Source organism: Mytilus galloprovincialis, chromosome 3 (genome assembly GCF_965363235.1).
Source record: "Mytilus galloprovincialis chromosome 3, xbMytGall1.hap1.1, whole genome shotgun sequence".
In the NCBI taxonomy this organism is placed as follows: domain Eukaryota; kingdom Metazoa; phylum Mollusca; class Bivalvia; order Mytilida; family Mytilidae; genus Mytilus; species Mytilus galloprovincialis.
Window position 1 is genome coordinate 69,930,337 of NC_134840.1, and position 25,988 is coordinate 69,956,324.

Genomic DNA, 25,988 nt, shown 5'->3' on the forward strand with positions numbered 1-25,988 from the left:
ATTACCAATTTAGGGGCAGCAACCCAACAACGGGTTGTCCGATTCATCTGAAAATTGCAGGGCAGATAGATCTTGACCTAATAAACAATTTTACCCCATGTCAGATTTGCTCTAAATGCTTTGGTTTTTGAGTTATAAGCCAAAAACTGCATTTTACCCCTATGTTCTATTTTTAGCCATGGCGGCCATCTTGGTTGGTTGGCCGGGTCACGCCACACATTTTTTAAACTAGATACCCCAATGATGAATGTGGCCAAGTTTGGTTTAATTTGGCCCAGTAGTTTCAGAGGAGAAGATTTTTGTAAAAGTTAACGACGACGGACGACGACGACGACGACGGACGACGGACGCCGGACGCCAAGTGATGAGAAAAGCTCACTTGGCCCTTCGGGCCAGGTGAGCTAAAAATATTCAAGATAATAACAAAAACAGCAAAATTTCCTTAAAATTAACAATTCAGGGCAGCACCCAACAATGGAATGTCCGATTCATCTGAAAATGTCAGGGCAGATAGAAATTGACCTGATAAACAATTTTACTCCTGTCAGATTTGCTCTAAATGCTTTGGTTTTTCAATTATAAGCCAAAAACTGCATTTTACCCCTATGTTCTATTTTTAGCCATGGCGGCCATCTTGGTTGGTTGCCCGGGTCACCGGACACATTTTTATACAAGATACCCCAAAGATGATTGTGTCCAAGTTTGGATTAATTTGGCCCAGTAGAAGATTTTTGTAACAGATTACTAAGATTTACGAAAAATGGTTAAAAATTGTCTATAAAGGGCAATAACTCCTAAAGGGGTCAACTGACCATTTCGGTCATGTTGACTTGTTTGTTATTCTTACTTTGCTGAACATTATTGCAGTTTACAGTTTATCTGTATCTATATTAATATTCAAGATAATAACCAAAAACAGCAAAATTTCCTTAAAATTACCAATTCAGGGGCAGCAACACAACAACAGGGTGTCTGATTCATCTGAAAATTTCAAGGCAGATAGATTTTGACCTGATAAACAATTTTATCCTGTCAGATTTGCTCTAAATGCTTTGGTTTTTGAGTTATAAGCCAAAAACTGCATTTTACCCTATGTTTTATTTTTAGCCATGGCGGCCATCTTGGTTGGTTGGCCGGGTCACCGGACACATTTTTTAAACTAGATACCCCAATAATGATTGTGGCCAAGTTTGGTTTAATTTGGTCCAGTAGTTTCAGAGGAGAAGATTTTTGTAAAAGTTAACAGACGATGGACGACGGATGCAAAGTGATGAGAAAAGCTAACCAGATGCTCCGCAGGGTGCAGCTTTATACGACCGCAGAGGTTGAACCCTGAATGGTTGGGGCAAGTATGGACACAACATTCAAGCTGGATTCAGCTCTAAATTTGGATTGTGATGAAATAGTTGACACAGCATTGGTTTCTGACACAGAATGAATGTGGTCTAATGCCTTTGAGCAATTCACTATGCTGTTGAATATTAATCCTCTCAAAAAAATGTTTGAAGAAATTTTCTTTTTATTTATGAAATCTGAAATGAGAAAAATTTACCCCCCCCCCCATTTTTTTTTCACATCCCCCTTTCCCTTTTTCTAAAACTGATCTCAATTCAAATTTCTAATGGAGTTTGCAACAATAACTACTCATTTAAATACGTCATAAAATATTAAAATTTAAATACATCATAAAATATTAAAATGTAAGATAAAGTGCTTGTTATCACTGAATGGTAAAGATTGTTTTAATTGATCAGTTGGTAGTAAAAGTGAATATACATTGTATATTGTATAAAACAATAATTTAAGTTGATTCAACTACTATTCTGGACAAAGAAAGATAACTCCAATTGAAAATTTCTTGCTATTGCACAATATTGTGCAATTAGATATTTCTTGCTATTGCGCAATACTGTGCAATTGAAAATATTTGCTATTGCACAATACTGTGCAATTGAAGATTTCTTGCTATTGCGCAATACTGTGCAATTGAAAATTTCTTGTTATTGCACAATACTGTGCAATTGAAGATTTCTTGCTATTGCTGAATACTGTGCAATTGAAAATTTCTTGCTATTGCACAATACTTAATATAATAATTTTGGATCCTGATTTGAACCAACTTGAAAACTGGGCCCATAATCAAAAATCTAAGTACATGTTTATATTCAGCATATCAAAAGAGCCCAAGAATTCAATTTTTGTTAAAATCAAACTTAGTTTAATTTTGGACCCTTTTGACTTTAATGTAGACCAATTTGAAAACGGGACCAAAAATTAAGAATCTACATACACAGTAAGATTTGGCATATCAAAGAACCCCAATTATTCAATTTTTGATGAAATCAAACAAAGTTTAATTTTGGACCCCGACTTGGACCAACTTGAAAACTGGACCAATAATAAAAAATCTAAGTACATTTTTAGATTCAGCATATCAAAGAACCCCAAGGATTCAATTTTTGTTAAAATCAAACTAAGTTTAATTTTGGACCCTTTGGACCTTAATGTAGACCAATTTGAAAACGGGACCAAAAATTAAGAATCTACATACACAGTTAGATTCGGCAAATCAAAGAACCCCAATTATTCAATTTTTGATGAAATCAAACAAAATTCAATTTTGGACCCTTTGGGCCCCTTATTCCTTAAATGTTGGGACCAAAACTCCCAAAATCAAACCCAACCTTCCTTTGATGGTCACAAACCTTGTGTTTAAAATTTCATAGATTTCTATTTACTTATACTAAAGTTATGGTGCGAAAACCAAGAATAATGCTTATTTGGGCCCCTTTTTGGCCCCTTATTCCTAAACTGTTGTGACCTCAACTTCCAAAATCAATCCCAACCTTCCTTTTGTGGTCATAAACCTTGTGTTTAAATTTCATTGATTTCTATTTACTTATACTAAAGTTATTGTGCGAAAACCAAGAATAATGCTTATTTGGGCCCTTTTTTGGCCCCTAATTCCTAAACTGTTGGAACCAAAACACCCAAAATCAATCCCAACCTTCCTTTTGTGGTCATAAACCTTGTGTCAAAATTTCATAGATTTCTATTTACTTAAACTAAAGTTATAGTGCGAAAACTAAGAAAATGCTTATTTGGGCCCTTTTTGGCCCCTTATTCCTAAAATGTTGGGACAAAAACTCCCAAAATCAATCCCAACCTTCCTTTTATGGTCATAAACCTTGTGTTAAAATTTCATAGATTTCTATTCACTTTTACTAAAGTTAGAGTGCGAAAACTAAAAGTATTCGGACGACGATGACGACGACGACGCAGCCAACGTGATAGCAATATACGACGAAAAATTAAAATTTTTGCGGTCGTATAAAAACCGTGGTATTTCTGTGTCATTTGGTCTCTTGTGGAGAGTTATCTCATTGGCAATCATATCACATCTTCTTTTTTATATTATTTACTAGAACACACCCGCGAAATCGCGGGCATTCAGAGCGTAGTTTAAAGTATGTAAAGTGTTGTTTTGTGAAATATTGAATGACTGGAGAATTTCAGCAAAATTATCATAAATCATAGGTTATTGGGGACAGGAAATTTTTTTTTAATCCCTCCTCCTTTATTTCCAAAATTCCCAATGTGTGATTTTCTATCAATTTCAATATGAATATACATTTAGTATGTTATGAACATTTAAGTAAGGAGCCTGTACTTCAGTGGTTGTCGTTTGTTTATGCGTTACATATTTGTTTTTCGTTCATTGTTTGTACATAAATAAGGCCGCTAGTTTTCTCGTTTGAATTGTTTTACATTTTCATTTCGGTGCCTTTTAAAGCTGAGTATGCGGTATGGTCTTTGCTCGTTGTTGAAGGCCGTACGATGACCTATAGTTGTTAATTTCTGTGTCATTTTGGTCTCTTGTGGAGAGTTGTCAACATGGCAATCATACCACATCTTCTTTTTTGTAATCAATGAATTTTGTAAAAGATTTAATGACTGGAGAATTTCAGAAAAGGTATGAAAAGTGCACATGAATAATTTTAGCGCTTATCTGTATATTATGAACATTCACTATATAAATAAAGTGTATTTACTTTCAATTTTAAGTTTTCTTATCGATCCATGGTGGTCATTGATATAGTATACAGACCCTCTCTTTTAATAAACTCTATGACCACCGTGGATAGTAAACTTGAAAATGATAGCAGATAGAATTCTGAAAATACACTTTATTCGTAGTATATGTATGTTCAAAGTATACAGAAAAACGCAAACCGGAAGTATAATCTGACTTAAAATTTTGTCCAATGACGGGACAATATCCGGATGCCCTTTTTCTCGATTTTCTCCCAAAATAACTCAATCTGAATAATCATATGAATGGATGACAAATGCGACTATGCATTGTACCTATAGGACACAGAGGCGTGTTGATTAATTTATTGTGGAAAGAAGAGAAGCGACACCCAAAATGAGGTCTTCTCGTTTAATAGTATAGATAACTAATGAGATTCACTGTGTTATTAAATGATTATATATTATAAATACCATGCTGAATCCTTCTATTATCACTCTGAAATGAGTGTTGAACTGGTTCCATCTCCATCTGTTGTCGTTCTACCTTTACATATTGAATAAACTGAGGTTCAGTGGTATCAGTATAAGCCATTTGCCCTGAAGGAAGCTGTGTTAGGTACTGAACATTCTGTGGTTGACTAGTAGCAACATACCCTGAGGGCACACTGCTGACAACCTGTACTCTCTGTGGCATCTGTCTTATAGCATACTGAACTGGCTCAGCCTGAGATATGTATTGCATTCTTGTAGAAGGTCTTTTATCAACACTATAAACCAATTCCTCTTGCTGTGGTTTCCGTGGTTGATTGACAACTGTGTAAGTCACTTTTTCTTGATTAGCATTCTGGAGTACTTTACCAGTTTTTAATTTATTTTGAATGACGATTTTCATATTCTCTGGTTCGTCAGATTCGGGAGATTCTGGTGACTCTTCATTTGCTATGGTATATGTCATTTTCCTCATCATTTCTTCACGCCTTGATTTGGATACTAATTCAAGGTTTGGACGAATCTTTGGGTGCCTTAACTCGGGTAACTCTGGTACCTTTCGCTGTACAGGTTTTACAAGGGCTTTTCCTGAAATTACAAATTTGATCATTTTTACATGATCATGATCATGCATGGCACCTCTGAGAACTTAGACCCTTGACCCTTTATTTCCAATAAAATTACCTTTAATTCTAATAACTCTTGAATAACAAATCTGATAATCATCAAAATCAAAAGGGAACTCCTTCGATAAATACACGAAACAGGTGTGATTTTTCTAAATCTGTATGAAAAATAACTTTGTTTATCTCAAGACAAGCTTCACCAGACTAAGGAAAAGCCTTATTTCATAATACATATTTACTTTAAGTGACCTGCATATAAAGATAAATTGGCATTTCTGTTTAATAATTTAACTACATTATATTAATTAAGTAAGCTTGAGACAATATCAGTTTGTCATATCTTTGCATATATTTTGTAATTAGCATGATAATGGCTGCTAACATAAGAGTGAATTTAAGGATACAGAAGAACCTATATTATTAGATAATTGTAATTTCTATAAATAAACTAAAAAAAAAATAAGAATAGAAATGGGAATGTGTCAAAGAGACAACACCCAGACAAAGTGCAGAAAATAGCCACCAATGAGCGTGCAACACAGCAAGAAAATCCTGCACCCAGAAATACTAACATTTATATTTAGATATTAAGTAGGGTGACTTTGAGTCACAAATTACAAAACAACCAATTTTATACTATTTCAACAAAGTAAATTGTAATATGTTTTCATACCTCTAGCACTGTATAGCTTCTCCTCTTTGAGTACATTTTGTAAAGTAGAACTAACAGACTTCTCAGCTTCAGCTGTGGCCTTCAGTATTAATGCTTTGTTTGCTTGTAATGCTGGAGGTATTGTCAGTCTTCTAAATTATAAACATAGATATCTTACTAAAAAGTTTGTGTTTTTGTCATTGTTATAGGCTCTCCCTTGACCTATAGTTGCTTACAGCCACATATATTATCTCTGGTACATAGTTTCCCCATTCACAATCATACCACATCTCCTCATCTTTAACCCTTTCCTCCATTGACATTTTTTTTGCATACTTGATTTGCATAGGATTTTTCAATAAAATGCTAGAAATATGCTTTAAAGTATAAACAAATTGCGAAAAACAAATATTTCATCAAATAATTTCAAGTTGGATATTCTATTCATATTGGATACAAATTTTATTAAGTCTGAAGCAGACACTTTGTAGTCAAAATATTTCATCTGAGGTACTACACAGGCGTCAAAAGGCGTCATTATGGAGTAAAGGGGGTGGAGTCAAAAGGCGTCACTATGGAGGAAAGGAACTTAAATTTGCACTTCTGACTTTCCAATGATTAAGATAAATGGGGATGATCGATTTATAAAAATGTTGGTTTTATCAGCCACAAGCTAAATGGCATGCCCAAGCACCACAAACCTTTTCTACGTTTATTCCTATTTTTTAATTAGTATTTTACCCCACAATTAATAAGGTGTTGATTGTAAATATCTGTTATAAATATATGTCTATAATGTTAAACAGAATCTTAGATGCCAGCCAATATTCAATATGTCCTCAGCATGTAAAATTGATTGGTGTCTCGAGTTTTGAAAAAACATCATTAGAAATTATAAACAGTGATCAAATAATGCAATAAATATGCTTCTATCAGTTTAAACTTTTTAAATAAAACAATCAGTCAAAATTTTTTGTTTTAAATTTTCATAATATTTGCTGGATACCAATTTTTGTGAATTTGGTGGGTTCAGTTGAACCACGAAATTAAAAGTATAACAAATAACACATTTTCCCTACGACATGTAATACTTGTATGCAGACTTTGGCACAACCACGAAATTAGATATACACGAGGCTTAAATTAAAATATTGTTTGTTTGCCCTTTACCGACCGACCCTATCAATTCGTTCCGCCTGAAAATCTTTTATTTGTATTTACCAGCAAGATTTTATTTTATTTTATTTTTTCGTTCCTACCAAAAATCTTATATTTGTATTTCCCGCTCAAAACTTTTTTACCGGAATCCTCGGGTTTTATCTTTACGTATAAGGTCCAGTCCGTTTGGTATCACCTGAGCGTTTGACATGAACACTTGCATTTGAAGTTTCAAAGCATTTGTTTGAAATCGATGTTGAACGCTTTCTGAAATCATGATATGAAGTACGTTACTCTGTACCTTTAAACTTAAAGAGCAGGGTTCATTTACAAAAAAGTTCGTTTGATACAAAAGTATTAACGTGTGTACAAACTAATTTGTAAACGGACGTTGTATTCTATGTAGGGATGGCCTTTTGTGCTCCGCATATCAGAATGATTATGTTAACGATGCCGCTAAATTATTTATATCTGACATGAACCAAAAGTGACAAAACCCTGTAAAGTGGAGAATATCTGGCAGTAAAATCGCCAAGTTTTCCATACAGATCATTTATAAATGTGATGCAAAATACGTGACAATTGAGTTTTAAGTCTTATAGCATTTTTATTGGAAAAAAAGGCACACACGAAATTTGTAACACTCTAGGGACTTTTTCTACTAGTAATATATGTCTGCCCGGACATTATCTTACCAGTACAAAGTTATCTCTTATATATTTTTTTTTCAAAACTAATAGTCCCAGCGGAAAACTTATTTGCAAAAACAAAACGGACAAAAAAATGACATTATGCAGATTTTGTATCTATAAAATAAAATATTTTACCTACCTGCCTACCCATGACAAATAATATACCGAGCCAAGTTATTTTTTTGGGGAAAAAAATAAAATATTTTACCTACCTACCTACCCTGTTTCAAAACATAGGGTCGGAAAAGGGCAAACACACAATATTTTAATTTAGGCCCGATCATGTTATTTTTCGTCATCCACAAAAATAAATGAATCCCAAGTATGACACGTACTGATTACGTGTCATGGATGGATTCCACGTATCCTTTGTTTTACTCTTCAAATACATATTACTATTAATTACCTCCTTCTTGAGACTTTAACAGAACTGGCCACTTTACCAAAGGAAGGATTGAGTGGGTCATACTCTTCATCAGGCAGTTCTGTAAATTGTTGTTTAACTGTTCCCACAATTGAAGATGGTTTCTTCTTAGCACTACCAGGAACCTGAAAGAACAGGGTTTATACTAAAACACAAGTTATGAACCTTGTCAGTGGTTGTTATTATATAATGACTTTGTTATTGTTTGGAGAACTGGTTATTGATAGCAGATCTTTGTTTCTGTTTAGATTTTTCAAAGTTTGATATATTTCTTGCATTATTTCAGATCATTTTTAAACATTGTACGATGATGACCTGCAATTGTTAACATTATTAGGTTCTTTGGTCTTTGATGGATAGAAGTCTCATTTGCAAGGGTTGCCATTTTCTGCTAAAAATAAAGTGATCTTCTATTCCGGAGATCGTTAAAGAGAGAAAATTTGTAAGGGTTCCGAGGAACCCAGTGTCTCGCCTACTTTTACTGTTAACCGCAGGCTCAACAAAAATGAGGAAATTTAATAAAAATATTCCTCTTGATACTACCTTTTAATTGTAAAATGCTTCTGTCCCTTGTTTAGTAAAAATCCAGTATAGTTTATGAATCTAATAAATGTTATAAAAACTTGAACTGCACACTGTATGTAATGTGAACTGGAAGAAAGTAAAATACGGAAAAACAAGAACAAGATTTTAACAAAATTCCCTTCTAGATACTAGCTTTTTTATCATAAACAAGCTACTGTCCAAGTTTGGTACAAATCCAGGATAGTTAAAGAAAGTTATTGAAATTTTAAAAACTTTAACCACAGAGTGAATGTAATGTTTCATGGCCGAAAAACTAAGTCTATTCATAAGTAAAATAGGGAAAAACAGGATTTTTTTTTTTACAAAATTTACTTCTCAATACTATCTTTTGATCATAAACAAGCTTCTGTCCTAATTTGGTAGAAATGAAGGATAGTTTAAGAAAGTTATTAAAATTTTAAAAACTTTAACCACAGAGTGAATGTAATGTTTCCTGGCAGAAAAACTAAGTCCATAAGAGTGAATGCCGCCTACAGAATGTAGGATCACTATTATGTCTCACTTTTTGACAAAAGTCAAATAGCTCGACAATATTAAACCAGGTGCTTCGCAGGGCGCAGCTTTATACGACTGCAGAGGTCGAACCCTGAACAGTTGGGGCAAGTATGGACAAAACATTCAAGCGTGATACAGCTCTGAATTTGGATTGTGATCAAATTTTTGACATTACATGGGTTTTTTTTACACAAAACAAATGTCAAGATTTTACAAATCAATTAAAGATTTCTTCTTCAAACTTTTTAAATCTAAAATTAAATAGTTGATCATGACACAGCATAGGTTTCTGACACATAACGAATGTGGTCTAATGAACTTAAAAGTTTTTTTTTGCCTTTGAGCAATTCACTATGCTGTTGAATATTAATCCTCTCAAAAAAATGTTTGAAGAAATTTTCTTTTTATTTATGAAATCTGAAATGAGAAAAATTTAAACCCCCCCCCCTTTTTTTTCACATCCCCGTTTCCCTTTTTCCAAAACTGATATCAATTCAAATTTCTAATGGAGTTTGCAACAATAACTACTCTTTTAAATACATCATAAAATATTAAAATGTAAAATATAGTGCTTGTTATCACTGAATGGTAAAGATTGGTTGGTAGTAAAAGTGAATATACATTGTTTATTGTATAAAACAATAAAAAAAACTTCATCAGCAACATTTTATATTGGCAAATTTCCAATGAAGTTATTTACATAAAATTATTGGCAAATAAAAATAGAAAATGACATCATAGTCATGTCTGGCAAATGTCCAACATACATTATCTAAAAACATTTTAGATAAGATAAGGAAAAAAAAAGCTTCATCAGCAACATTTTATATTGGCAAATTTCCAATGAAGTTATTTACATAAAGTTATTGGCAAATAAAAATAGAAAATGACATCATAGTCATGTCTGGCAAATTTCCAACATATATTATCAACTACTATTCTATACAAAGAAAGATAACTCCAATTGAAATTTAATTGCTATTGCACAATATTGTGCAATTAGATATTTCTTGCTATTGTGCAATACTGTGCAATTGAAAATTTCTTGCTATTGCACAATACTTGATATGGAATCCTGATTTGGACCAACTTGAAAACTGGGCCCATAATCAAAAATCAAAGTACATATTTAGATAAAGCATATCAAATAAGCCCAAGAATTTAATTTTTGTTAAAATCAAACTTAGTTTAATTTTGGACCCTTTGGACCTTAATGTAGACCAATTTGAAAACTGGACCAACAATTAAGAATCTACATACACAGTTAGATTTGGCATATCAAAGAACCCATTTATTCAATTTTTGATGAAATCAAACAAAGTTTAATTTTGGATCCCCATTTGGACCAACTTGAAAACTAGGCCAATAATTAAAAATCTAAGTACATTTTTAAATTCAGCATATCAAAGAACCCCAAGGATTCAATTTTTGTTAAAATCAAACTAAGTTTAATTTTGGACCCTTTGGACCTTAATGTAGACCAATTTGAAAACGGGACCAAAAATTAAGAATCTACATACATAGTTAGATTCGGCAAATCAAAGAACCCCAATTATTCAATTTTTGATGAAATCACACAAAGTTCAATTTTGGACCCTTTGGGCCCCTTATTCCTAAACTGTTAGGACCAAAAATCCCAAAATCAAACCCAACCTTCCTTTTATGGTCATAAACCTTGTGTTTAAATTTCATAGATTTCTATTTACTTATACTAAAGTTATGGTGCAAAAACCAAAAATAATGCTTATTTGGGCCCCTTTTTGGCCCCTAATTCATTAACTGTTGTGACCTCAACTCCAAAAATCAATCCCAACCTTCCTTTTGTGGTCATAAACCTTGTGTTAAAATTTCATTGATTTCTATTTACTTATACTAAAATTATTGTGCGAAAACCAAGAATAATGCTTATTTGGGCCCTTTTTTGGCCCTTATTTCCTAAACTGTTGGAACCAAAACTCCCAAAATCAATCCCAACCTTCCTTTTGTGGTCATAAACCTTGTGTCAAAATTTCATAGATTTCTATTCACTTAAACTTAAGTTATAGTGCGAAAACCAAGAAAATGCTTATATGGGCCCTTTTTGGCCCCTAATTCCTAAAATGTTGGGACCAAAACTCCCAAAATCAATCCCAACCTTCCTTTTGTGGTCATAAACCTTGTGTTAAAATTTCATTGATTTCTATTCACTTTTACTAAAGTTAGAGTGCGAAAACTAAAAGTATTCGGACGACGACGACGACGACGCCAACGTGATAGCAATATACGACCAAAAAATTTTAATTTTTGCGGTCGTATAAAAAGTTAGCAGTTGTGTGGGGTTACCAAGGTAATTGTAAATGTTTTTCAGACAGGCAAGTACAGATTTTGATATAAAAAAATAATTTCAAGACTATTTCAGTTTATGCAGGATTTGACTTCAAGAAGTTGCACTCTACCCAGATTAGCAAGCTTCTGAAAGCATATCTACAAAAATATCTAAACCTACTCCTGATCTTGCAGTACCAGAATCAGCTTTTCTTTTAATAACTGTTTTTACTTTCTTTGAGACAACTTTTTTCTTTGGTTGCTGTGGATATGACAAATCTCTGGTGGGTATCATGACCTTGGAACCAGTCATTTGTGGAACTACCAGACCAGTCAGTGTTGGCTGTTTCTGAACATTTATGGCAGTTGTTGGTGCTACAGCTTTTACTGCTTTGGTCCCTACAGGTCTTGGCTCCTGTTCTTTAATAAATTCTTCACTAAATTCATCTGAAATCATATTGAATATTTAACATTTATATGGACTGTTAGCTTGCTGTTTGGTGTGAGCCAAGGCTCTGTGTTGAAGGCTGTACCTTGACCAATGGTATACTTTTATAAATTGGTACTTGGATGCAGAGTTGTCTTATTGGCACTCATACCACATATTCTTATACATGTATCTATGTATTTATGTTCTCTTATTCAGAGTACATTGTATCTTTAATATCTTTTATCATATATATATCTACTACAGTTGGGAAACATAAGTCAATACCTAACCTCAACATAGTAATTAAGATTATATAGATTTATAGTCTATTTAAGCCCTATGCACATTGGTGAAAGTTTTCACCACTCTGCTAGAACAAGACTAGTTAAGTCAACATTTGGCTAATAAAACAAATTCTATTTAATAATAAGAGAATTAGTTAATATTTTCAATCTTTGAATTTTGTTTTCAAGGCAAATTGATTTCGTAGACTTATTACTCTTTCAATTTCTATGTCTTAAGTTTTTCAAAATTTAATTACGACCCACAAAAATACAGTGGTGGAAGTAAAATGCCAATGCTCTTCCTTCTGTTGCAAGTAAAATTGTTGAATAGAAAAAAAACTGCAGGCATTCAATTTTTGCAGGAAAAAAGTAGACTCAAATTCCTTTCATAAAAAAACATTTCTACTTTTAGACGGTGATGTCCAATGCTAAAAAATTCTCCCTGACATACAGGTATGAAATTAATCATTGATAATGGTAGAAACTAGAAATAGACTCAGGTAGTATTTGCATTACCTTATTTTTCCAGCACCCTTTCACATGTATGTTTTAAATTTATGGGGTTGTTTTTCATTGGTTAATCTATTAAACAAATCTTCATGATCATCCATGATTGTTACCTACCAGTTTCTACTGATTCCAGGAGTTCTGATACATATTCTTCATCTCTTAGTTTAGAAGTGGGAGCAGGTTTACTGTTACTTTCATTTTCTAAAAGTTCAGAATCCACTGTTTTACTTCCTGATTCCTTTACGCCCATTTTAGGTTTGCCCTCAGAACTTTTTCTTTTAACAGCTGTCTTTTTACCAACATTTTTTTCTGATGGAGGTTTCATAAGTTTTTCCGGTTTGTCAGGTGAGGATTTTTTCGCTGTTGTTTCCAATTCTTCCTCATCTCTGCTTTCTTCTGTCTGTTTTTCTTTACCTTTTTGTTGTTCTGAAATTGAAAAAGCCAAATGTGACTTAGGCTCAATTGAAATAAGGTGATACTGAGTCATTTTTCTTTCAGCCAATAATTAATATCCAAAAAAAGCTTACAACAGTTGCAGAAGTATTTCCTATGTATGGATAATAGAGTATGCCCCTTGCAGCTAAAGAACACCAAGAAAGGGAAAACAGTAAAAATTGCATCTATAGGAACTGTAGGGTATGGCCAAGACTAACTTCTTCAACACTTTACTAATTAGTGGATAAACAAATGAAAAAATATTGCATGAGTGCTAATATAAGCAAACCCATTCATAATTCACAAAGGGTTGAAGAACAGACAGTGCAGTGTCTAACAATTTCAAAGAGTGCTTAAAACATCCCAACTCATCAATGCCAAGGTGCTGACTAAAGTTTCATGAAATTCTGTTATGTTGTTTAAGTGGAGTCGCAACGACAAGAACAGGACTGACATACATGTCAAAAACATTATTTTCTAGGCAACTACCGGAACTACCATATAGCTGGTTATTTTTGCGGGTGTAAACATTGTAAAATTTTGTGATTTGCATTGAATAATGTATAATAAATATTTTGGTGGTTATTATTTTGGCAGATTCAAGACTTTGATCAATACCTTTGCATGTGCACCTTTAAATTGACTGAATTTATTTTGGCGATTTTGTTCTATATGCGAAAATAAGCGAAAATAACCCGCTTTACGGTATGTTGGAAGTTATTCTATTCAATAACTTAAAAAAAGTCATCTTTGCTTGCCAAGGGTTACGATCCACTCCCGTTCTCTCCACCCTTGGCAGATTGAAATAAAATTTCGGAGACACAAGGTAAGGAAGAAGAGTTCAAATGCTACCATTGGTCAAGAATAATGTATTTGGAATGGGCGTGACTTTAATCTTCCGATAGATGGCGCAACAATGATATCACCCTTGGCTAGCAAAGATGAAAAAAAGTGTGTGACCAAAAATATTAATATTAGGAATGTTTAGCAGTACCTGAATTTAATGGTGACAGTAACATGTGTTGGACGACAGATAGCAAGAACAAAGTTTTTGCAGTGAGATATAATATATACCTGAACTTAAAGTCTGTAGTTTAACCAACAATCCATGAAGCCTGTAAAATAAGTATAAATTTTGAAAAATAACCCTGTACTGTCATCTTAATATATACATCATGTTAATAGTTGGTATGGTTACACTTTACTTTTTTTTTGCTTTGTGAATTTGATATTTGTCTCTTGACCATGTTGACACAGACTCCACAATATCTATTCAACAAACTTAGATTCTGTACATGTAAGTAAAGACATTATGATGTCAACATCAGTTTGCATATTTGGATATAAGAGGTGTATGATTTTGATTCTTTATGATCTCAAACTTGCAGACTGTCATTCAATCTTTCTTGTATCCTAGAAAATTTAGCTACATTGAGCACAAATGTCTCAAAATCAAAATCTTTTATCAATTAAAACATAAGCACAAAACATACATCAGCTAGTTTATAAAAAAATTTCAGGCAAGAAATATGTAATATTGTTGACATTTTGTGCAGTTTTGCTTTTTTCCACATTTACCATGTCAACTGTCATTTCACAACTACATAAACCATGAAAATAAATACATGTAAACAAATGAGAAACAACAGAGGAATACTATGAAATGTTGTCCTGATAAAGGGAGGTAATATTTTGTTGTATTGAGACAATTTTTCATGGACAGATTGTCATGAAATTTTGTCTCATAAAGGGGAGGTTATCAATATATATATATACATGTATATCATCTTCAGAGTGAAATATTGTTCAAATGGAGGTGACAAAATTTCCTGGACAAACACTATTTCATAATGAAATATTGTTCTAGACAGTATTTCATTATGAAATAGCATCCACAGACAATATTTTATATGGAATATTGTCCGATGGACAATATTTTATGTTACTTATATAGTACAGAACAAGATTTCAGCATTTGATATATGAAACTTTGAGAAACATAGAATACATTGAGTTTAGTGCCAAATATTGGTCATAATGGCAGGTGACTGATCACGCTTGAATGATGAGTGATGGATGCTTAATGTTCTCTTAAAGTCAGCTCTTATATTGTAGATACCCTGAGTCTTTAATTGATCATGAGAGGTAGTCATTGGTTACTGTCAGCCATTGTTTTTTCTCATTTGGGGCCTTTAATGGTTTACTTGACAGTAAGGGTTTTGCTTATTGTTGATTTATATCATTTGCTCCCTTTTAGATAGTTGTCTCATTAGCAATCATACCACATCTTCATATTCTTATATTATAAAATCAAATTCCATTTCAAGACAAATTCAGCTGTTGATGAAAATTACAACAACATTTAAGGTTAAAACGAAACTGTACATTTCTAATTTTATAATTGTTATGTACAATGTACATGAATGTAGCAATATGTTCGTACCAGGATGTAAATTTTTCTGTATTAAGTCCTAGAAACAGGCTCAAATCGTCTGTCATCTGATTTTGGGTCTTTTTGTTGGCAACCATAACCATAATATAGTCTGGCAACTCATCATCTATGTAAACAATAAAACAATCCAGATTATATACTTAAATAAATCACCATTTTTTTTTAAATATCATTTCAAATTTCTGACAGAACAAATATTTATAAGTAATATTATTCATATTTACAGGTCATGCAGGTACATGTAGACATGATAGATAAACACAGAGAAATAAGCAAATAAAAAAAGAAGAATATTTAACAGATCCCATATATATGCTATCTATGACCAACAAACACACAATATGATAATTACTAATCACTTTCAAAATATTTAGCTCTGTTGCTTTATATATACCCACAAATGTCATGAATGTACATTGTATATATTTAAAACATGACTGATGACCTCTATATCAAACATTGCATGTTTTAACTCACACTTATCAAGTGTTCACAAACGAGTTGAAACACTCACTGACTGTTTGAAGCATTATACATCATGTACATGTTATATATAAATCTAACCAAATTTTTAGAGATTTAAGCTACATGTATCTTTTTTCCAGGTTGTGTAAAAATGTCATTTTGCATTAGTCCTATCCATTGCAGATATATCAATGTATACATTGTAAATTATTAGCATAAGGTTCTTGCTACAATGTGTCTTGTACATGCCAAAAACAGACCCAAACATTTTTTTTTTACACCAGTGATTCCAGAGATACATCTAGATTGTAACTGCCATCATTCAATCATTGCAAAACATCATCTGCAGATAACTGGACTTTGCAAAGCCAAAAAAGAAGTCTTCTGTGGTAAGTTTTTTAAAAGAACCTTTATCATTTTAAAACCATGAAAACTTACATGTTTAACCTAAAGGTTTTACTAAACCAAGTCAAGAACTAAATGATTCGTCACTTTATATATGAGAATTATACACCACATTAGACATGTATTATGATGTAGTTTACTTACCAACATATGCTCCTAGCTCTACCAACTTCGCCTTTATGGCACTCTGGAAAAAAATAGAATTTAAAATAAGAGCTGTTTATTGTCCAAGCAAGATTTATGTCTATCAACAATTCCCGACAGTTTGCATTGTACAAAATGTACTTTCAGAGGAAAGTTTAAAAAGAGGTATCTCAATGCTAGGAAAAAGTAAAATCAAGTTATATTTCTTTATTCAGGGTGCTCCTTCTTTGGAGGATTATACACATGATCAACAATGGTGGTCACTTTTTGTTATTTTCGGATCACAATTGAGGGCAGACAAAGACAAAATACAATGTATGTCTGAATTTGCTATTTTTTTTTATACTGAAAACAAGTAAATCTATGTTTTTTAACAAGTTCATTATGGTTTTTAACACCCTGTCAATTATGTTTTCTTCATTTAATTAAGGTGAACATTGCAAGTTGTGTTGTCATATGCACATTTCTTCAAATAAAATATAGACAAATGCCAACTGACCGATTCTATTTGAGTTAATTAATGTTGATGATCATTAAAGATCCATCCAATAAATGGATAACCTTTAACAATGACACCTGTTGTAACTGTTGATTACATACATGTGATAAACTGTAAAACTCAGATCAGGAGATTGGGAAATTTTGGTCAGGAGATTAAGCCTGAGATCAGGAGGTTTTTTGTATTCACATAAATTATGTCAGAAGTGTAACCGTGTGATGTAGAAATTGTCTTTAAAAGTTTTTATTTCAACTTTCCATCTGAATGTAAATGTATTTATATTTTATTTTATCTTCATTCATTTGCAATAATAAAAAGGAAAATCAGTTCATTCAACAACAAATGGAAGCTTTAAACGACCTGGACTGGCTATACACCAGTTCATTCTACAACAAATGAAAGTTTTTATCGACCTTGACTGGCTATACACCAGTTTATTCTACAACAAATGGAATTTTTAAGGACCTTGACTGGCAATACAGCCCTTGCTCAGTCAGTAATTCTACAACAACAACAAACAGAAGTTTTAACAACCTTCACTGGCTATACAGCCCATGCACGGTCAGGTATTCAGAAATTCTGTAAAGGTCATACTTACTATATGAATTTTAATTAAAATCTTGAAAAGAAGTACAATGAAGTATAGAACTCTAAAATATTTTGCATATTACTATTTGTTTAATTGTCCTAAGACAATTCAAATCATTTAATTACCTTTCTTTTATGATTATTTGTTTAATTTCTATCTTATTTATATTCTTTCAACAATGTACATTATGTAAGGAAAATAACTTAGACAGGATAAATCAAGGGTAGCAACCCAATATTCTTTTCAATACACAAAGTTTTTATAACACAACAGCAGCCCGAGGTAAAAATTGTCGATTACCAGTATGTTGGACACCCAAGCTAGCAATTGAAGCCATATGATTACTGGTAGGCATGTTAATTGATTTACAGGTATAATTTAACTTCAGGTAATGTCAGTTACACTGTATAAGGCGGCTGAAAGTTTTCATTCATGAAATATATCATACACCATCTTTCAACACAACATCATTCAGTACAGATATACAGATCATGACATCATCACCTAAACCATGTGTGTAAACCAGCCAAAACGAAACCAACCCCTAAGAAACAACTCAGACTGCTGAACATCAACTTCCAGAGACTAAGAAAAAACGGTAAACTTCTGGAGGCAATTATAGAGTCAACTGATCCAGACATAATAAACATAATAATAGGCACAGAAACATGGCTAGATCCAAACATTAAATCAAGTGAAATTTTTCCTGCTTACCGGTACTTTCAATATGATATCAAATGAAGGGATCGTCCCCAAAGACCCACATGGGGGAGTATTGATAGCAGCCAAACAATCTTTACAACTAGGGAACATAACAAAAAGCGGTAAGATAAACTATTAACTGGTACAATCGCCTTAGAAGGAAAAAAGAAGATGCTAATTGGTGCATTTTATCGCCCTCCAGATAAAACAGATGACACCTACCTTAATACAGTTAAAGAGGAAATAAGTACTATCAAATCAAAACATCCAAAAGAACCAGCCAAGCTTTTTTAGACACCATAGCTGATAATGGTTTAGAACAAATAGTAGATTTCCCAACATGCAAAGTAAACACCTTGGATTAACCAAAAACAAAAAGCTAAAAGAACGCTAGGAAAACCAAAAAGAAAAGAGACCAAGACAGATACAAGAGACTAAGACAAGAAGTACAATGGGAAATACGACAAGCTAAGAAATACATGGAAGTAGTCAGCTCCAACTACAAGGACAACTCCAAGAAATTCTGGTCCTATATTAAAAGCAAAGGTCAGGAATGGACAGGAGTAGCACCATTAAAGAACAAAATGGGATTCCTCCAAAGCGACAACAAAAGCAAAGCTAACATCCTTAATGACCAATTCCAGTCCATATTTACAAAAGAGAACCTGAACAACTTCCCAAATAAAAGGCAAAGTCCATATACCACCATCATGACCATGGCTGACATACAAATCAATGTAAAAGGAGTTCACAAATAATGGAAGAACCTGAAACCACACAAGGCAACTGGACCAGATGCTATACCATCCTGTATACTAAAGACAGCAGCAGACCAACTTGCTCCAATTCTTACAGAACTGTACCAAGCATCCCTCAACACCGGAGAAGTCCCTCAAGATTGGAAAGATGCAAATGTAGTCCCACTTTCCAAAAAAGATAAAAGACCCTTAGCATCAAACTACAGACCTGTATCACTTACCTCCATTGCATGCAAAGTCCTAGAACACATTGTACACAGTAGCGTAATGGACCATTTCGACAAATAAAAAATTCTCACAAATGCACAGCATGGATTCCGCAAACGACGATCTTGCGAATCCCAACTTATCGTCACCATTCATGATATTGCATCAAAATTAAAAATTAACAGCCAGATGGATATCATCCTACTAGATTTTGCTACAGCGTTTGATAAAGTGCCACACCATTGCCTACTACATTGTACATAAACTTGCGTACTACGGAGTAAATCCTAAAGCAAACAGGTGGATAAGATCATTCCTACAACACAGAATGCAAAGCGTTATTCTAGAAGGAGCTGTCTCTGACCAAGTACCAGTACTCTGGTGTTCATCAAGGAACAGTTCTTGGACCCCTACTGTTCCTGGCCTACATAAACGACATGCCAGAAACAGCAACATCATCAGAGACCAAACTTTTTGCAAACAACAGCCTCCTCTATCGAACCATCAGTAACCAAGCAGAAAGTGACCTACTACAGAAAGATCTCACATCATTAGAGGACTGGGAAGATAAGTGGCAAATGAGCTTCAATGCAAAAAAAATGCATTGCAATTAGAATACAACCCAAGAACTGTCCTGTAATACAAACTAATTACAAATTACACGGACACACACTGGACACCGTTGAAGCTAGTAAATACCTGGGAGTTACTATCAGCAATAATCTAACCTGGGACAGACACATCGACAATATAGTGGGAAAAGGAAACAAAACACTAGGCTTCATACGACGTAACCAAAAAGATTGCACTAAACCGGTCAAAGCAGCAGCATATATATATTCAACAATAGTAAGACCTTTGGTTGAGTATGCTTGCACAGTATGAAACCCTAGGAAACAGGCTAAAATAAAAGCAATCGAACAGGTACAAAAAAGAGCAGCTAGATTTGTAAACAACAACTACACAGACCACACACCTGGCTGTGTAACAAAAATGGTAACATCTTTGAAATGGGAAAGCCTTGAAGACCACATGAAACAAAATAGGCTATGCATTGTTACGGCCAGAAATCGCCTTTAAATTGTAGCCAACAAAAGACACAAATCAATAATAAAATTTAACAATATTTATTATACAAAAGTTTACAAGAAGTATTACACAAATATTACTGTCAACTTAACTGTCAAAATATGAGTCCAATCTTTTATCTTTATCTGTATCCGGATATCTTTCGGAATCCAATCTGAATATTACGGTCACAATCCAGTATGATGTTGTTTGTAGAATAAAAGTGTCAATCCAAAGGCTATGAATATTAATGTCTATCAATGTCTAAGTCCAAATCCAAGAGTTTAACTTTAGTGTCTGTATATATATATAGTGTTGTCATGGAAAATTCTAGAACACTCTATAATGGAACATTGTGGAAAATCCTGGAAAGTTACAACGGAAGTTTCTGGAATAACGTAGAAGTTTAAATTACGCATCTTTTATAAGGATCATTCTAGAAAGTTCCAATCATTCCTAAACTGCACAGTTATAAGATTATTTGGTAAACAACTATCAGGCCATACAACACAAATTAGGCCAACATAAATAAATACAATAATTACAATATCATAACACCTCCCCCCTTAAAAGAAGTTTTAGTGTAACAAAAACTTATCATGAATAATATGAACAAAAATACATGATATATACAAAGTGATTTAATAAGCTCTAGATAAAGCATCAGCTATTACATTATCTTTACCCTTAATATGTTTTACAATTACATCATATTCCTGTAACAATAAACTCCACCTAGTCAACTTCTGATTCTTGTTTCTCATTTTATGCATGAAGGTGAGAGGATTATGATCAGTATAAACAAGAATAGGATATACAGTGGGATTCAAATATACATCAAAATGTTGAAGTGCTGACAACATTGCAAAACACTCTTTTTCAATAGTTGAATAATTTTTCTGATGTTTATCTAATTTCTTAGAAAAATATGATATAGGTTTCTCAACATTATCATTTGTCTCTTGGTATAAAACAGCTCCTATTCCTACATCGCTTGCATCAACGGCAAGTTTAAATTGTTTTTCAAAGTCTGGAGTAATCAGAACTGGACTATTAATTAAAAGTGATTTGCTATTTTCAAAAGCTTTTTGACAATTTTCACTCCAGATAAATTTAGAATCTTTTCGTAAAAGATGAGTCAATGGTTGAACAACAGTAGCAAAATTTGAACAGAATTTCCTGTAAAATCCTATCATGCCTAAATATCTCATAAGTTGTTTTCTATTTGTAGGAGGTGGAAATTTGGAAATAGCTTCCACTTTAGCCATAATAGGTTTTACTTGACCTTGGCCAACTGTATGCCCTAAATAATCAACAGTGGCTTGACAAAATTCACTTTTACCAAGATTAACAGTCAAATTTGAATGTGACAATCTATCAAAAGTATCATACAAATGTTTTAAATGCTGTTCCCAGCTATCACTACATACAATAAGATCATCAATATAAGCATAACAACAGTCTAAATCTTTTATAACATTATTGATCATTCTTTGAAATGTAGCTGGAGCACTTTTCATGCCAAATGGCATTACAGTATATTGAAATAAGCCATCTGGTGTAACAAAAGCTGATATTTCACGAGCTCTCTGTGTCAATGGAACTTGCCAATAACCTTTCAATAAATCAAATTTGCTCACAAATTTTGCTTGACCAATATTGTCAATACAATCGTCTATCCTTGGAATCGGATAGGAATCCGATTTTGAGACTGAATTTACTTTTCTGAAATCAGTCATGAAACGAAAAGTTTTATCTGGTTTTGGCACAAGGAGACAAGGAGAGCTCCATTCACTGTTACTCGGCTCAATAATATCATTGTCAAGCATATATTTAATTTCTTTTCTCATAACTTCAAGTTTGAGTGGATTGAGCCTGTAAGGATGTTGCTTAATTGGAGAAGCATCTCCGACATCAACATCATGACAAACAGCAGTGGTTTTGTTTGGCACATCTGGAAAAAGATTTTTAAAAGAAAATACCAAAGTTTTTATTTCTTCTCTACGATCAAAAGACAGATGTGCAAGTTTTGAATCTAAATTTGACAAAATTTCTGAATTTTTCAATCTAACTGTCTCTTCCATAGTTTTACAACTAAAAGTTGGTTCAATTACATCTGGTTTGTCATGATTGTTCTCAAAGTTAACCATGCCTAAAGTGGCAACTGGTTTACTATCACATAGTACATTAGTACGCTCAAAATATGGTTTTAACATATTAATATGACACACTCTATTTTGTTTGCGCCGACCTGGAGTTTTTACAATATAATTCAAATCATTAATTTTATTCTCTATTGTATAAGGACCACAATATTTAGCCTGTAAAGGATGTCCAGGGACAGGCAGAAATACAAGTACCTTATCACCAGGCTCAAAAACTCTGTTCCTGGCATCTTTATCATACCATATTTTCATCTTGTTCTGTACAGTTTTTAAGTTTTTCTGAGCAATTTGACAAGCAGTATACAATTTTTCTTTAAATCTAGATACATAGTCTAAAAGATTCAGGTCAGTATGTTCAGTTAGCCACTTTTCCTTAATCAATTTTAACGGTCCCCTTACAGTATGACCAAATACCAACTCAAAGGGACTAAATCCAAGGGATTCTTGAACAGCCTCTCGAACCGCAAAGAGTAGAAAGTGAACTCCATCATCCCAGTCTCTGTCAAATTGAAGACAAAAAGTTCTAATCATGTTCTTCAATGTTTGATGAAAACGTTCTAAGGCACCTTGAGATTCTGGATGATAAGCACTTGATCTGTACTGAGCAATCCCTAACTGGTATACGACTTGCTGAAATAAACCTGACATGAAATTTGATCCCTGGTCGGACTGTATAGACTTAGGAAGTCCTACTAATGTGAAAAATTTGATCAAAGCTTTGACGATAGTAGGTGTCTTGATATTTCTGAGCGGAATAGCTTCAGGAAAGCGGGTAGATGTACACATGATTGTCAATAAATATGCATTTCCAGTCTTGGTCTTTGGTAAAGGTCCAACACAGTCAATTAGAACTCTGCTGAAAGGTTCGTCAAAGGCTGGAATAGGCAGAAGTGGTGCTGGTGGTATTTTCTGGTTAGGCTTACCAACAACCTGGCATATATGGCATGATTTGCAGTATTCTGCGACATCATTTCGAAGTCTGGGCCAGTAGAAATGCTGCAAGATCTTAAGGCAAGTCTTCCTTATACCTAAGTGTCCAGCCAAGGGGGTGTCATGGGCAAGACCAATAATTTCTTGCCTATAAACTTTAGGCACCACCACTTGGTATACCACTCTCCATTCCTCCTCTGGGGTAGCATCAGGAGGCCTCCACTTCCTCATTAAAATGCCGTCCTGATGGTAATAGCATTCGGCCACTTTGTCTGCTTCCTCCTGTGGTTGAGCCTGCTGGTTGAGCTGAAGAACCTCAGGGTCTTTATGTTGTTCTTCGAATAAATTCTTTCGGTCTAATGAATGGCTGTTTACGTTTGGCCATGGCATAATAACATTCTTGTTAACACTAGGTGGTCTTATTATGGCCTTTTCTGCGCTACCAGGACCTTCAATGTCGGCTAGGAAAGTGTCAGAAAGGTCCATGTAATCAAACTGGTTTTCTTGCAAATCCTCATCTTGTTGTTTTCTAGCCATCGCCCTAGTAACAACACAAGCTGGATATAATTCAGCATCATCTTCAGGTGATTTAACATCCACCACCGGTTCACTGGTAACAATTGGTTCAGCAACCACTTTGTTCCTAGCTAGATCATTTCCTAGCAATAAGGTAACACCCTCAACAGGGAGATTAGGACGAACACCTACAACAACTGGTCCAGTTATTAAATCTGACTTCAGATAAATACGATGGAGAGGAACATCTATACAACCCAACTCTACACCTTGTAACAAAACGGAGGCACCAACAGAAGTATTCTCGGACAAAGGCAACACACCTTCTAACAATAAAGTCTGAGAAGCTCCAGTGTCCCGTAAAATCTTAATAGGCTGAAGAGTGGTATCATCAACAATAGAAACAAACCCATCAGACATAAAGGGTTTGTATTCCTCCATGTAATCACAAAAACTGGACTTAAAAGCCTGACGCGCAGGGCATTCCAATGTACTGGTATTATAAGGTGTCGTACAAGCACTGGTCTTCGGCTTATTATCTCGTTCATTCTTCTTCTGGAGTCTAAAACAATCAGCCATCAGGTGACCAATCTTCTTACAATAAGCACAAGTCAGTGACTTCTTCTCAAAAGTATTGTAAGCCACCCGAGAGCATCCTGTCCTATACTCGGTAGTTTACTTTAATAACACTTAAATACAGTGTGTGACTCATGTAGCAACTCTACATTTGTATTAAACTTCCCAAATTACTTGTCAGGTATGGTCTTCGGAATGTTTAATATGTATGTATTGAGCAATCCCTTGTATTCGAGTGTTACTGAGCTAATTTTGTTCCTAACGGCTTTCCATAGTTTTTATGTTTGAACGAGCGTCCTCCAACATCTATTGTTTTCATCAGTGTAAATTCATGTGCTTTTTGTATGTGTCCAAGTTCAATAAAATAAAGTTATCTTTCCAATGTTAACAGTTTTTATTTGTTCACTGTTAAAAGTATGTAACATTATAACATCGTAAAACTATATAAATAAACAGTTGCGTTCAAGTGTACTGAATCATAAATCCTTAAATACATATTTGTGGTGTCCGACGTGGTGGGAGATAGCTTACTGTACAAAAGACGGCTAATTACATATCATTAAACTTCATTATGTTATCCTTATTCTCACCTAAAGGTTATTGTTACTTTATTTGTTTTCCAAGGTTTGAACTTGCCGCCAGCAAAACTTTGGGCTATCTGCCATTGCTGAGTGCTCGCGCGTTTATATACTAAATTGTAATTGTCACGTGACATACTAATCCAATGGAAACTTGTCCTTTCCGGGAAGCCGGAACTATAAAAATTTCAGATAATGAAAAACATGATATACATATCATCTTAAGTTGTCCGAACATTGTCCTTATACATAAAATATCAAAACAAAGCTATAGCATCTGAAATATCGACAAAGAAGCTTGAAATAAACAATCGGACACCACTGCGCGCGCATTGATTTAGCAGACGATCTGCGTAATTACATAATACGTAAATAACATACAACATAGTTCATTTCAACCATCTAAATATTAACAATATATTTGTGTCCGGCAGGGTATACTTATTAAAAATCTTATCTGTGGTATTAAAAATACAATATTAGATCAAATGTCCAGGGGACGAATTGGTATTTAAAGATATCAAAACACATGTTTCGGTCCCCACAAAATGGCAGACGACAAAGTCTCCGTAAATAAACAATTCGATTGAAGTATTTTCCTATGTATATCAGGCATATTAGACGTTTAAATATGAATATTTGGTTACAAGAAATGATCCTTAAATCTGGAATTACATGATATAAAGCATGTAGAAGGTAAGCCATGAGTAATTACATACATTCCCTGCCGTAACACTTGTACAACAAAAATGTAAACAAATGAAAAATTCATTTCACTTCCAGTGTTTTACGCATTAAAAATTTGTTATCCTTGA

At 33.7% G+C, this 25,988-nt stretch overlaps 2 protein-coding genes across 4 annotated transcripts in view; both read right to left on the reverse strand.

The window, feature by feature from the left end:
- The window catches only part of LOC143068796 (zinc finger CCCH domain-containing protein 14-like), a 57,080-nt gene that overhangs the window by 15,648 nt on the left and 15,444 nt on the right, over window positions 1–25,988 (reverse strand). For 2 of the 3 annotated variants that reach the window (XM_076243096.1, XM_076243099.1), the window contains exons 2-9: window positions 16,586–16,628; window positions 15,563–15,677; window positions 14,194–14,234; window positions 12,799–13,110; window positions 11,642–11,907; window positions 8,059–8,201; window positions 5,824–5,954; window positions 4,507–5,112 (exon numbers count right to left, since the gene is read on the reverse strand). In XM_076243096.1, the coding sequence (XP_076099211.1) occupies window positions 4,507–5,112; window positions 5,824–5,954; window positions 8,059–8,201; window positions 11,642–11,907; window positions 12,799–13,110; window positions 14,194–14,234; window positions 15,563–15,677; window positions 16,586–16,628 (1,657 nt within the window). The remainder of the gene's footprint in view (window positions 1–4,506; window positions 5,113–5,823; window positions 5,955–8,058; window positions 8,202–11,641; window positions 11,908–12,798; window positions 13,111–14,193; window positions 14,235–15,562; window positions 15,678–16,585; window positions 16,629–25,988) is intronic. The other variant, XM_076243097.1, reaches the window with a different exon arrangement.
- LOC143068795 (uncharacterized) lies at window positions 20,258–24,648 on the reverse strand. The gene has a single exon (XM_076243095.1). It carries the CDS (start codon window positions 24,596–24,598, stop codon window positions 21,050–21,052), a length of 3,549 nt encoding a protein of 1,182 aa, XP_076099210.1. The 5' UTR covers window positions 24,599–24,648; the 3' UTR covers window positions 20,258–21,049.

Bases quoted from the DNA above. Each gene is read 5' to 3' on its own strand.
- LOC143068795 (XM_076243095.1), bottom strand. From the start codon at position 24,598: ATGGCTGATTGTTTTAGACTCCAGAAGAAGAATGAACGAGATAATAAG.